At 38.9% G+C, this 13,967-nt stretch overlaps 1 protein-coding gene across 1 annotated transcript in view; it reads left to right on the top strand.

The window, feature by feature from the left end:
- The window catches only part of LOC137294368 (vacuolar protein sorting-associated protein 54-like), a 35,695-nt gene that overhangs the window by 16,910 nt on the left and 4,818 nt on the right, over nt 1-13,967 (top strand). Inside the window, exons 6-18 of the mRNA XM_067825372.1 lie at nt 2,268-2,410; nt 3,472-3,571; nt 4,494-4,636; nt 4,959-5,085; nt 5,753-5,860; nt 6,559-6,617; nt 7,164-7,260; nt 7,755-7,885; nt 8,286-8,418; nt 8,745-8,876; nt 11,476-11,525; nt 12,362-12,444; nt 13,246-13,281. Coding sequence (XP_067681473.1) covers nt 2,268-2,410; nt 3,472-3,571; nt 4,494-4,636; nt 4,959-5,085; nt 5,753-5,860; nt 6,559-6,617; nt 7,164-7,260; nt 7,755-7,885; nt 8,286-8,418; nt 8,745-8,876; nt 11,476-11,525; nt 12,362-12,444; nt 13,246-13,281 — 1,342 coding nt within the window. The remainder of the gene's footprint in view (nt 1-2,267; nt 2,411-3,471; nt 3,572-4,493; nt 4,637-4,958; nt 5,086-5,752; nt 5,861-6,558; nt 6,618-7,163; nt 7,261-7,754; nt 7,886-8,285; nt 8,419-8,744; nt 8,877-11,475; nt 11,526-12,361; nt 12,445-13,245; nt 13,282-13,967) is intronic.

The raw sequence follows: 13,967 nt of genomic DNA, 5'->3' as shown, positions 1-13,967 counted from the left end.
TGAGCATTTTGAAGTTTTAGAAGTTTAACTGGGGTCAGAAAAAGTCATATCTATGTATTTTAGAACTGGTTAGGAAGGGCACGATACACTATGTCACGATATAATGCATATCGTAATATTTTTCCTGCGATACTATATGCATCATGATGCATACACCTTGAAAGAATGAAACGTTAATAAGATTTGACATCATTTATTTCAAGATATTTAGGTATGTATAACAACAACACTATTGTAGTAAACAAGCATTCTCACAAGAGGTGATTTGATGAATCTTGTGATCAGAATGAGTGACTTGCCTCATGGCTTATTATGAAACAAATAAAAAAGAGTTGAAAGTTTGGTCACGTGTTAAAAAGTATTATCTATATCAGTGTCATGATATAGGTACTATACTCGTGATACATGTTGATTTAGTATCTCATCCTATTGTTGTATCATTGTGGCAGAAAAATGATTTACATTTTCACCTGGACTTATCAGGGTTTATTTGAAACATCAATAAGCAAGATTAGACAGTTGGTAACAGACAGCTAAGTGTCATATTGATTTACATGATGTGGTCCAATATAAATCCCAGTAAAACATGTCATACAAACAAGCTCTCCAAGCTACTGCATTATTATGAGGATGGCAAGTGTGTAAATGTTATGCTTGTCCTCATGTAGGTGTATTTTGCTCTAATGTTGTCAGGCAAGTCATGATTCATGAGATGAGCTTATCATGCTGGTGGTGGTTCAGAGATAGCTGTGGATATAAGGTGTAGTGGGACTACAAGGGGTTCACTCCCACATTTTTATTTTGAGTCTCTTTTCTTCACCACAGAAGTATGTCAACAATACTTTGATTTTGTGTACTTGGTGGCAGGAAAATGTCAGCCTACCCAGACATAACAGATGTTGTTTATGACCTCACACTTTATCATGATATTTATCAAATTCATAATTATTGCCCAACAAGTGCTTACAAACGTCATGAAAGCTACCTGGTTGATATTAATATGTTTGTACCGTATGGTAGCAACACTTCTATGTGGATAATATATGTCGTATGATTTGAAATCTTTTTTACTGTAACTAACTGAACACAAAAAACTATGATTTTACTCAGGTAGCTGTAAAGAGAATTTTGTATATTCATGCTGAATCCTGACCTATATGTCTTTGTCTAACATTAATCCCTTGGAACAGAACAATTTTGAGTGACGACTGACATCAAATGACTGAAAAGTAAAATACTTTAAAATCTGTTTGAATTGAATATGAAAGGAGCCTGTAAGCCTAGGATCTTTGTGTATTTACATAATGAAATTAATATTGTCATGTGTCTATTTGTATATGTGTGTGCCCATAAATCATAGTTTATCTGCTGCAGCATGTAGGGGTAAAACAGTACATTCTTTCCATGGTATGGTACGGATTTGAGGTACAAGACCTTAGGTTTTGTCTGTTTTGGTTTGGTACACAAGGACATATATCCGGGTTAAAGCGGCCATCTAGAATTGCACAGATGTTTTACCAAATAAATGATTTCTACACATTTTAGAGAAGGTATAAAAAGGGTAATAAAAATATGGTGCAAAAACCGAAAACGATTTTTAAAAACTGTATACCAAACCAAAGGCAAAATCTGCGGTTCTACTAGTACCACGGTGTACAGTTTCACACCTAGCAGTGTGATACCCATTTTTGGTTAAAGGTTCCTTGACCGCCGCCATATAAGTGGAATATTGCTGAGTGCGCCGTAAAACTAAACTCACTCACTCTCTCATCATGGTTCTCATCACCATCTTGTTTCTGCCTTCTGCCATAATTTTGCCTCTGTATTACAGTGACATGAAATCTAGGCCTGGGACAGGTCAAAATTTTCTACCTGGGTCGCCCACACTCCATTACCCTACCCAGATACCCGTTTTATTCATTCCTAACTTTAAATTTGAAATAAATGGCAGTATATTCTTCAGCTTGGAGCCTAAAATTTTGAGTTTTTCAATGTCTTAACCACAGGTCATATTCTAATAAGTGACTGTAAATTATGTCTAAATCAACATTGCAACAGTTTAAGCATGAATCAATGACATATTACATTGTTGAATCAATTGGTCACATGATCATAACAGATCCATGTATTGAGAAGGCTACCTGGGTCCAAATCATTACCCACCCATCCCAGGTATCCTGATTGCCTGGTCCAGCTCTAATGAAATCTATCACTAAGCTTATTTCTGTGAAAGTATTGGTGTATACGTTTCAACATGGTTGTTTCAGATGAGTCACTATTTGGATGTAGTGGAAGTTCAGATTGCCAAACAGATCTCAATCAAGTCAGAAGCATTTTTCCATGCGATGACATCACATGACGAACTGCAGGATCAGTTGCTACATACCTGTCAGGCCATCAAACAACTCAGGTGAGTCTCATTGTTATGTCCTTATGCAACTCAGGTGAGTCTCAGGTGAGTTGTTATGTCCTCAGTCAGCTCAGATGAGTGTCATTGTTATGTCCTCAGTCAACTCAGGTGAGTCTCATTGTTATGTCCTCAGTCAACTCAGGTGAGTGTAATTGTTATGTCCTCAAGCAACTCAGATGGGTCTCATTGTTATGTCCTCAGTCAACTCAGGTGAGTGTAATTGTTATGTCCTCAGTCAACTCAGGTGAGTGTAATTGTTATGTCCTCAAGCAACTCAGGTGAGTCTCATTGTTATGTCATCAGGCAACTTAGGTGAGTCTCATTGTTATGTCATCAAGCAACTCAGGTGAGTCTCATTGTTATGTCCTTATGCAACTCAGGTGAGTCTCATTGTTATGTCCTCAATCAACTCAGGTGAGTCTCATTGTTATGTCCTCAAGCAACTCAGGTGAGTCTCATTGTTATGTCATCAGGCAAATTAGGTGAGTCTCATTGTTATGTAATTCAAGCAACTCAGGTGGGTCTCATTGTTATGTCATCAAGCAACTCAGGTGAGTCTAAGTGTTATGTCATCAAACAACTCAGGTGAGTCTAAGTATTATGTCCTTATGCAACTCAGGTGAGTCTCATTGTTATGTCATCAGGCAAATTAGGTGAGTCTCATTGTTATGTAATTCAAGCAACTCAGGTGGGTCTCATTGTTATGTCATCAAGCAACTCAGGTGAGTCTAAGTGTTATGTCATCAAACAACTCAGGTGAGTCTAAGTATTATGTCCTTATGCAACTCAGGTGAGTCTCATTGTTATGTCATCAAGCAACTCTGGTGAGTCTCATTGTTATGTCAAGCAACTCAGGTGAATCTAATTGTTACATCATCAAGCAACTTACTTAAGCATTGTGAATGTCCACTTGAGCTTGAGTGACACACACCATTGCTGTCAGCTTGCTATGTGTCAAAGTACATTACAAGAAGGCTGAAATCTAACTTTGTGTCATTTTAATCAATATATGCTTTTACTTTTGTAGAATTAACATGTAATGTGATAATATTATTTTTCAGGGATAAAGTGCATTCCTTAGATGACAGTTTAGCAGTTGGATCATTAAATATCATGCACAAAACACGAACGAGAGCAAATTATGTGAACCTTCATAATAAAGTAAGTGCATGTCCAGTTCACATTTCCTTAATTTGAGGTCTGCATTTTATATGACAAATGTACCTGTCTTTCCCTCTTACATTCTCTCTTTGCTATGTACATGATAGGGGCGGTGAGGTATCCTGGTGGTTAAAGCAGAAGATCTGGGCTTGATTCCTGACGTGTACACAATGTGTTAATCTTATTTCTGGTGTACCCTGCTGTGATAATGCTGGAATAATGATAAAAGCAGTATGAAATTAAACTCGCTCACACTTACTTTCAAACTGACAAAGAAACAAAATATGAAGTATATTTAGAAGCATGACAGTCATCACCTGTTTTCCACTTGCTTATAGTCCAACTCTACACATTGTAGTTGTCTTGTAAAGTAAGTTGGATGGTGACAAAGCCCAGCGGTTAAAGTGTTCGCTTGTTACTCTGACCCAGGTTCGATTTCCCACATGAGCACAATGTGTGAAGGCCATTTCTGGTATCACCTGATGTGATATTGCTAGAATATTGTTGAATGCAGTGTAAAACCATACTCACTCACTCACTGTAAAGTAGGCAGTTGTGACTAGTGGCAATGATGGTGAAGAGAGCTCAGGCAACTGCAGCAAACAGTTTCTGATTTAACTTGCAAAAGGAAACTCTGATCTTTCTGCACTGTCAGCCTATCTCTTTAACAAAAAGATGTAACCTCTTTCATTGATTTATTCATAGAAATTTCCTCAGTTGGACATTTGATGACAATTATGGCATTCCTAAAGTCATGTTAATGGGAACATTGATACCATAAGGGTGAGAGAGCTGTCATATGCTGGGGAGGAACTAGATCAGGACATGACCTGGAAGATATACATTGTTGTTATGTTACAGCGGTGAGCGGAGGAAAGTATTTATCTGAAGAAATTGTAAATAATGTAACATATCCTTGCAGTTAAAGTTAATGTCAACCATCCATCAGACGCAACCTACAATACAGCTTCTGTTGTCAACCAATGAGTTTGTTGGAGCTCTTGATCTCATCTCAACGTCACAGGAAATATTGTCTCAGGAGCTGGCAGGGGTACATTCCTTTAGGTGAGTAGTGTACTTGGACTTGTACATACCTTCCCCTCTCCTCCACACCCAAGTGGATGAGAATGATATGTTTACAAAATGACCCCATGAGAGAGTGACTGGAGATATCCTGGATTTTTGATAGCCATGGGCTAGTGGGCCAGTGATTAGTCATTGTGCATCTGCCCATCACTCTCATCCTCACACCTGGCAAGGGTACACTCATTATAATTGTGTGACAAAGCCTTGCATGATACAGTGTTTAATCGTTATGAGAGATGCAATAAACTTGTGTACAGACTTACAATGAACTGAGTTCCCAGTGTTGTATTATTGTTGATAGACACCTCGGGTCGCAGTTAGCGGAGATGGAGAAGTTGATAGATAAGATGTTGTTAGCTGACTTTCTGAAGTACGTCACCTCGGAACTGAACAGACCTGTCACAGATCTTGAGGTCTTGACCGGAGAGGTAAGAGTTCTATATGACAGACCTCACAGTAAACTCATTTTCTACCATCTGTGATGCAGTGTGCATATATAGAAGTGCTTCTTGGATGCCTGTCCCTAAGTTACTGTTTTGCAGTGAGCTATCCCATCAGCTGATCTTGAACCTGTCCTTGTCATAGGTCAAGGAGGGGTCCTGGGGTAGCCTGCTGGTTGAATCGTTGGCTCGTCATAACGAACACCAGGTTTTGCTTCCCCACATGGGTATGATGTATAAATCCCATTTCTTGTGTCATCTGCCATGATATTGCTGGAATATTGCTAAAATCTGCATAAGACCATGCTCACTCATAGGTCGAAGAGTTACTGAAGATTATTTTTTTTGTCACTCTTGATGGAACCATGAGGCTAGTTTGAAGTCCGGGCCTGTTTTACAAAGCCATCTGCACACTGCGACTGACATAAGTGCATGTAAAGTATAGGAGTATAGTCATAGTGTAACAGAAAATAGGGGTGATGATGATTGAAGTTGTAATTGAGAGGATGCAATTTGGGGAGGATGTGAATATTCTAGAGAGGCTGTTGATGAGTATGCCTCATTTGATATGAATGTGCATCAGGTTGATTTCAGAATTGGGAATATGATTATATTGCTTCAGTAAGCTTAAGAATTTGTATTCTTTTTGTTTCAGGAAAAACTGGTATCTATATTGTTTGGACTTCTTCGACAGAATAAACTCAACTTTGTTGATGTTTATAGAGAGGAAGCATTTACTGCTCTCAAGGCTGTGATAAAACAGGTAGAGTGTTTACAGACAACAGTGTCAGTTCTGACTTTCCAAATACTGATCTGGCAAGTAGACTCCTGTCTCTCATGTTTGTGTATACATTTGAAGAAAGGAGTCTTTGCTTATTGAATGTAAAAGAGTAAATTGTGCAGTCTATTAGCCCATGTCAAACAGGCTATTTAAGTCCCCCATCAGACTTGGTTAACCCTTTATGGCACATGCTAATCTCTCACAGAGTTTTAGCTGCATTATACCCCCCTCTGCCCATCCCTTTCTGCTGAATCCTATATGAAGCAAGTCTAGATTTCCTCAGGAATATCCTGTTTCACTGGGGCCTATTTTCAGTTTGAAAGGAATTATTTGATTATCAAAATAACATATATATTCAGAGACTAAGCATTGGTCAAGGCCTATGCAATGGTTACAAACATTTACTAAACCAAACATGTATTAAAAGGTTACGTTCACAGCGTTTGTGATACATGTGGTAAGATACCAGATATTGCTATTTACAGAAATTTGTGAGTGCATGATTTGCCCAAACTGATGGTGTCCATCAGTAATGAGGTATTGAGCAATAAACCATTGAAACTTTATGAAACTGTATTTCTCTGTGAGATTATTGATATGTGAAAAATACAGTGTCCCTCTCACTCCAGCAGACATGATGTTAATCTGTGTCAAGTGCTATATTCATGTGTACATTGCAGACTGTGGTGGAAGCTGTGTCTGCAGCAGATGATATTGACACTGAAGGAAATGTTGGCAGGTAATTTGGGCTTGTTTGTGTTGGGTTTATATAATTAGCTTCATTAAAACAAATTTAGTCACTATTTGGTCTAATTGACTGACTTGTTATTTTTAAGGAACTATGATTACACAGTGCAATTTAGAAAGTGGTGACTGAGCCGGTTAGGCGCCTGACTTTCTGTGCTGGCGATTAGGTGCCTGATTCTTAGGGTGTGGGTTTGAACCCCAGATTGGACTCAATTAAAAAAAGTACTAGAATTTGTGCTTTACAAAGAATGTGTAATAATATATATACCATATGTTACAGAAACTCAAGCCGTCTACTTTCAGGTATATTACTAGTGGCATGTAAGAAATGCCCAGGGCATTACTTCCCTTTGAAAGTAGACACAATGGTGAATGTTTTCTTTTGAATGTGGGGTAATGTGGTTCAAGGTGTCTAAGGAATGCCTGTGTATTTGGATGTAACATAATCTATTTATTTTGCAGAGTTCAATTCATTATAATCATAGAGTGGTTAAGGAATTGAAAGGTGTACAGATGTCAGTTTGTGTTGATTTTTCAGCCTGGCTGATCAGATGCGTCTGCTCAACTACCCACAGTGGATGTCTCTGCTCAAACGCATCTTCTCCAACATGATGCAGCTCCTTCAAAGGACTCAGGTGAGTGGATACATACAGGATTTAATCTAGACCTGCTCACAGGCTCAGTTAAGATTCCTAAGTAGGAATTATCCGGATTCCAGTTCATGTTGCTATTTTTAGTTATGTGGAATGTTATGGCTTTGTTGAGGTAATGTGTATATAAGTGCCAACAGGACAAATAAAAATAAGGCTTTATAGCTCAGTTACATTATTTTACCGGGTGCAATATTAACCCCAGTTACCATGGTTACGATGTCATTTGGATTATTCCCATACTGCAATATACACTCTTGTACAATAGTCAAATACACAAACGCCGGTTTTTCATACTTGGTCCGGTAGTCCAGTGGTCCATTACAGTCTGTCCAGAACCATGACAAATATAAGTGTTGGATTTTCATACTTGGTCCAGTAGTCCAGTTGACAAGTTTCCTCTGTGACAATAGTCCTATCACTCCTGTGATATACCATTTGGGCTTTGTATCGTATGCATGATGTGGACGTATTTCCAGGCATTCCATGGTGTAATGAGTGATGTGATAGGGATTGCAGCAGGGAGGACAAAGGCACCAACACCCGTGTCAACACCCACGTCAGAGGACAAGCGATCCCTGGAGGAACCCTCTCATCTCCATGTCTCTGTGTAAGTACAGACATAGGTCTATAATCCCCTCCAATCAAGCAAGTCTCAAGAGTTAGTGAGTGAGTTGGGGATTCTGCTGTAGGTAATGTTCTAACAATCTCACAGTGGAGGCCGTGCAAACACTTTAACCTCTGGGCCACCCCACTATCCCATGACTCTCTCTCTCGAGAAAGCAAGACAAATATTGTGCAAAGCCAGTTAGAGACAGCTGGATGAAGCTTGTGTACCTTAGAAACTAAAGGCGTGTTGGTAAATTCAACATCCCAGAATAATCAAGAAGACATTACTGGATGGAACTATGTGATTTCCTTGATAAACTTGTTAGCAGTAGTGGAGACATTGTTGCCGTGATAAGTGTGAAATGACTGCTGTTCTTATTCTTGTCTTTTTCATCCTCTAGGAGTGAGGATGTTGATGTGATGATTACGGAGGCAGAATACACCAAACTGAGCATGGGCTTGAAAGAGATGCTTTGTGCCGTCTGTGACAACGCTCATGATCGCTGTGTCAAGGTCGTAGTAGCCAGGGCAAAGGTCAGTCATCTGACAGTTATATTTAGGAAATGGAATAGTTTGTCAAACGTTTATTAGCATAATTAGTCACAATACCAGCAGTGTCATACATTAATCTTGTTTCCATGGATATCTGAAATGTTAGATATAGATTGGATAGAAGGCTAAGAGATTCTGTCACACAAAGTTAAATAAAACATGCTTCATCAGAGTTTCATATCATTATGAAGAAAATGCAAATGAAAGTATGCAGTAATGACTTTGTGAACTGCTGTTCATGGGACAGCTATTAAATGAAGATAAGCTACATAAAATTCACCGATCTATCCGCATTTGTTTCTTAACAGGATGGTTTCCTCGAGAGACTCTCTTCATCGGAGTTTGTTGCCTTGTGTCGAGAGGTGGAGGGCTTTGTCAGTGACTGCGAGACCATCTGTGGCCGGCCCAGCACCTCCCTCAGGGGCAGTTTACAAAACCAGGTGAGAATCATACTGATGAACAGTATCTACACTACAGTGCTTGTTTGCTGTAGTAGTATCCACCTTATTCAATGCAGTTCACTGCCTTCATCATGTGGTAGATACAGTGTCTGCCCTTAGCATGGAAGGTCGATGGCTTGATCTCCATCCATGACATACCAGAAAGAATCTGGAAGTGATTGGTTTTCTTTGACCAATTTGATCATTGTCTTGTTCGTTCATGGATGAATTAAATCGTATCTAATGAAAGTCTGATGTTTTGGTTAGTCATTGTCAGTATGATCAGTGAAACTGTAATTGTTTGAGAGAGACTCACACTTAAAAATAATGCGCCAGTCATCGAAAGGGTAACAGAAATCCTTGCCTCGCCTCACCTCAGCTCACCTCTCCTCACCACTTTACAGTTTTGCACAAAATCAATCTTAACTGTTTGTGTCATGTATTGTCCTATGCCATTCCTTATTTTGACTTGTGCCATGTGCTCCTGTGACTTTTAGGGTGAACATTACCTTGCTCTGCATTTGTTTGTGGTGGATGCCACTGGTGGAGCCAGATGTCCTCATATTGTCTCAAACACTTGATGTCATGACATACAATATATTTACAGTATAGTCAGAATCACACAATGGTATGGAAGCATATTAGGGCCACGGTGAAAATTTTGTGTGTGTCACTATCGCATACGTAGGACTTAGTATCTCTGATGTAGGAGATAGTAAGTCCTATGTAAGACTTAATATCTCTACGTAGGACTTAGTATCTCCTACGTAGGACTTAGTATCTCCTACGTAGGACTTACTATCTCCTACATAGGACTTGGTATCTCCTACGTTGGACAAACAATCTTCTACATAGTACTTAATATATCCTTTTAAAGGTTCGAATTATAAAGTGTGGTTTTAAATTGAGAAATGTTTGGTTATGCAGGACGTTAGATAGTAGAAATGCACGTCAATGCATATTTTTTACACTAACGCAGTGTTACTCCACAGTGTTATTTTTTGTGTAGTGTGTGTGTGTGGGGAGGGTGTGTGGGTGTGGGTGTGGATGTGTGGGTGTGGGTGTGTATGCGTTACATTTGAGTGACATGGACCTTGATCTAATTGCAGTCATGGGTATTCTCTCTCACTCTCTCTCACACACTCACACACTCATGCACGCACACACACACACAGAGGAAGCGGGGGGAATGTTTCAGATATGAAATTCTCATTATGACACATCCTCCAAAAGTTTTGCTTGTCTTTGTATGAGGCTTGGTTGGATCAGATATAGCGCTCGTTTGCGGTTTGTTTTTTCATAATTGTTTACATGTTGACTTGACTTGGGTGGAAAGGTGTTTAATGCAGCATAAAGCAATGCGTAATTAAAAAATGCAAAAGATTGTCAACATAGCTGTTTGTATAAGTATAAGGATGTAAGTACGCATAAACTGCCACCGAAAGACACATCTGTGCACACAGATTATGACTAATGTGCAACGACCTGAAATATCCAGTGCATTATAGAAAAATGTAACGAAGTGCAACATGTAACAGTGAACTAACTGCAACATGTAACAATAGGGCAAACTGAACACGAGGCAGTAAAGTACAACAGTCAGTCCAACACATGAAAGTAATCTGCAACAAATCTTACTACCCATCAAAAGTCTAGACTCACTTAAAACACCCACTATATGTTATATTTGTGTACATGGTTACAACAGAGATGAATTTCCCCACCACCTTGGGGGAAACAACTGCAAACCATATGGAGATTAATTGCACGAGGATGATTCATCAAATTGCTGAAAAGCATGTGCAAATATCGTGCATGTGAACTGCTGCATTTTGGTGTAAAGTTTTGATAAGAATTTCCCATTTTTCACTAAGTTTAATCATTTGTTGAACACATGACAATAATCTTGTCAATGTTACGAATTTGTTTTATTATACATCAGTTCATGTGTAAACAGTACCTTTAAACAGTATGGAATATTTTGCAAAATCTAGCTGAGAACAATTGATTGAAGTATGCGGCAACATTTACACTAGTGAGCCTAAACTTTTGATGGGCAGAATAGTTGAACACAAGAGTCTAATGGTGAAGGAAACAGTAGATTCTCAGCGTAAATGAAACATATGATAGTCTCCACTGGTAAATATACCGCATAACTGTAAACTCTAAAAGTACATGAAACACATGGCTGTAAACTCTAAAACAGTGACTGAAACTGTCAAAAAGGAAATGGTTTCCGTGTCTAGGGGAACTAAGTTGACCGTTTCAGATTTATATTAACATATATCAAGCATCTCCAACAGGATCAACAGGAGATCCTGTCCTACGTAGGTGATAATAAGTCCCACGTAGGAGATATGAAGTACTAGATCCTTCGTAGGAGATACGAAGTAGTAACTCCTATGTAGGATATACTAACTCCTACGCAGGAGATACTAGTATACTTATTATACTTACTAGTATACTTAGTATCTCCTACATAGGAGATAATGACACTAAAAACATTTTCATTGTAGCCCTAATACATTTCCGTACAATGGCCTTGTTTTCTTGTGATTGTGAAAAATGTTTATTTATTTTTCTTTTATAACTTTCACAGGCAAACAGGTTTGTGGCTCGATTCCATGAAGAAAGGAAAAACAAACTCAGGTAAGGAATGTTTAAAAATCTCTTTATGACTTCTGTGCTCTCCAGAGAAATGAGATATGTTTCTCGAAGAAATTTAGGTCCAACCTAGGATCTCTGGTTATGCTGATTAAGTTGATCCCAGCTAAGATAACAATGTACCAAACAGGCAAATTGATATGTCATAGTAAAACCTGGTACAGTAGTCCATTCGTTTCAGGGCTGCATTCTTCAAAGCTAATGTGACTATGACTGAAATAAGTTTAACATGAACTTTTGATCATAATAGGGCTAAGATTGCTTTGTTTAAGATGCGTGGAGTGGAATTTTTCCACAAAACAGATGACAATCGCAGACATTTTGATGGTGTGTCATCATGTCCTGGAGTCTTTGACCTTGAAAACTTGATGGCCATCAGAATGTAAACGTAGTAGGAATATTGCTGACTGCAACATCAAAGGACACTCATGCATTGACTCTTAATTTGGATGTTTTGTCCACCTGCTTGATCTTCTGTTGCTGTGTCTGTCATTGATGTTCTTGCTATTGACCTCTGGTTGTGAGATCCAGGCTGACTATTTTCAGACCGAGATTGTAACTGAACATGTGCACTCATAGACTAGAATATGCTTCAGATGAAACATTTTCATTCACGTGTAAGGAAATTTTAAACTGTTCATACAGATTTTTTTATGTTATTTGTGAATTCCCAGATCAGGCAGGAAATATCAGCTGAATTTATCCATCTGCATATGGTGCCGTATGAGTGCTGGCGTGGTTTGGAGGCTTCTGCTGATGTGTAAGTGTGTAGTCATTCATAAACAACCCTGTCTGTTGAGTGTTCATTTCTTGTGTTGTAGTCTGATCCTCGACAACGAGAGATGGAAGCAGGCAGACGTCCCTACGGAGTTCCAGGACCTTATAGACCATCTCGCATCTACAGGTCAGGGTCACCACAAATCATGAAAAACAGTCTTAGTAATCATACGTGTTGAGAATTCAAGATCTGTTGTTCTTCCACTGGGATCTGTGAAGGTCTGGGTCAGAATATTGGCCTTCTGTAACCCATGCTTGTTTTATGCGGTGACTAACGGGATCGAGTGGTCAGGCTTGCTGACTTGGTTGTCGTATGTCATTGGTTCCCAGTTGCTTGGATTGATGCTCATGCTGTTGATCACTGGATTGTATGGTCCAGACTTGATTAATTATAGACTGCCGAAGTATAGCTGAAATATTGCTGAATGTGATGTAAAACTAAATTCACTCACTCACTCTTCTGCTGGGAGATATACCATGAAGTGAAATGAGATATTGCTGGGATCATAACATAAAATCATGTGAACCACAGATTGACATAGCTAAGTTCCAGTTCCATACCCAGACAGAATGTGTTCAGTATTCAATGCCTGCACTGTGTATACTGGATTAACATCATGCATGCAATACCCCATTATTATTAGGAACATGAAGACACTTTTGAGTTAGACATCATTATTCAGACAATCTGTAAATCAGTGATGTCTGTTGATAATATTAATCCGTGTGCTCAAGTCTGCACAGGAGTTCAGAAGCATGGCCATTTCTGGTGATAATACCAGTGCTTCTTTCAAAGCTAACAAAGAGTTTTATGTTTTGCATTCATATGTATGACACATCTACCTTATTGTGTCTTTAGTTTAATCTTATTAGATGAAACTGCTTGGTAAGTGTTAATGTCAAGTTAGCTATGCTTCCCCCATTTCAGGTGCATTGTCCATTCCGGAGAGAAGAATAGATTCAGGCAAGTGGCAGTTTGCCCACATGGGAATTTCCCTATGTTTGTATGTATGTGTTAAGAAAGACTAAAGACAAACAGTTTACCTTATGTCTTATCACACCTTGTATGTATTTGTGTGGGACAGAATCACAGAAAGTGTTTGAAATGAACTGTAGTGGAATTGGACCAAGCGATGATTACTCACTGATTATGGTAAGAGATGAGTCCAGGCTAGATGATGTGTGTTATCATACACAGACAGCATGTGTCATTCGGAATAATTAATTGGATATTTTCTGGTTCAGATTTGATTGTTTACAGGCGACTGTAAAATTGCTGGAATATTGTGACCATAAACAACAAACATGTTACAAGAGGCGACCCTTAAAGGACTTAATGTCTAAATGTGTGACTGATGATGTGTTAATGCCACACTATATGGATCACACCTTGATCCCCACTCTTCACCTGAGTATCTGTTGACAAGCTGTGAGCTGGCTGTCCTTGTATATGTTCTTACTCCAGCATTGTGAACATGTGCTATCACCAGCTGTCTGGTCTGCATGGAGCTCTTCGGGTATAAAACAAAATGCGCTTCTACTTATTTTAAGTTGTAGTGGTGTATGGTCGTATGCATAAAGCTCAGATCACAAATCATTTGAAGTTAAGCAACTCAGGGTTTACGTGTGACATCTTCACTCTGAGAGTTT

The sequence above is a fragment of the Haliotis asinina genome, chromosome 8 (genome assembly GCF_037392515.1).
Source record: "Haliotis asinina isolate JCU_RB_2024 chromosome 8, JCU_Hal_asi_v2, whole genome shotgun sequence".
Taxonomy (NCBI): domain Eukaryota; kingdom Metazoa; phylum Mollusca; class Gastropoda; order Lepetellida; family Haliotidae; genus Haliotis; species Haliotis asinina.
Note: the sequence above shows the minus strand (reverse complement) of the source record. Positions and strands in the feature narration are given on the sequence as shown.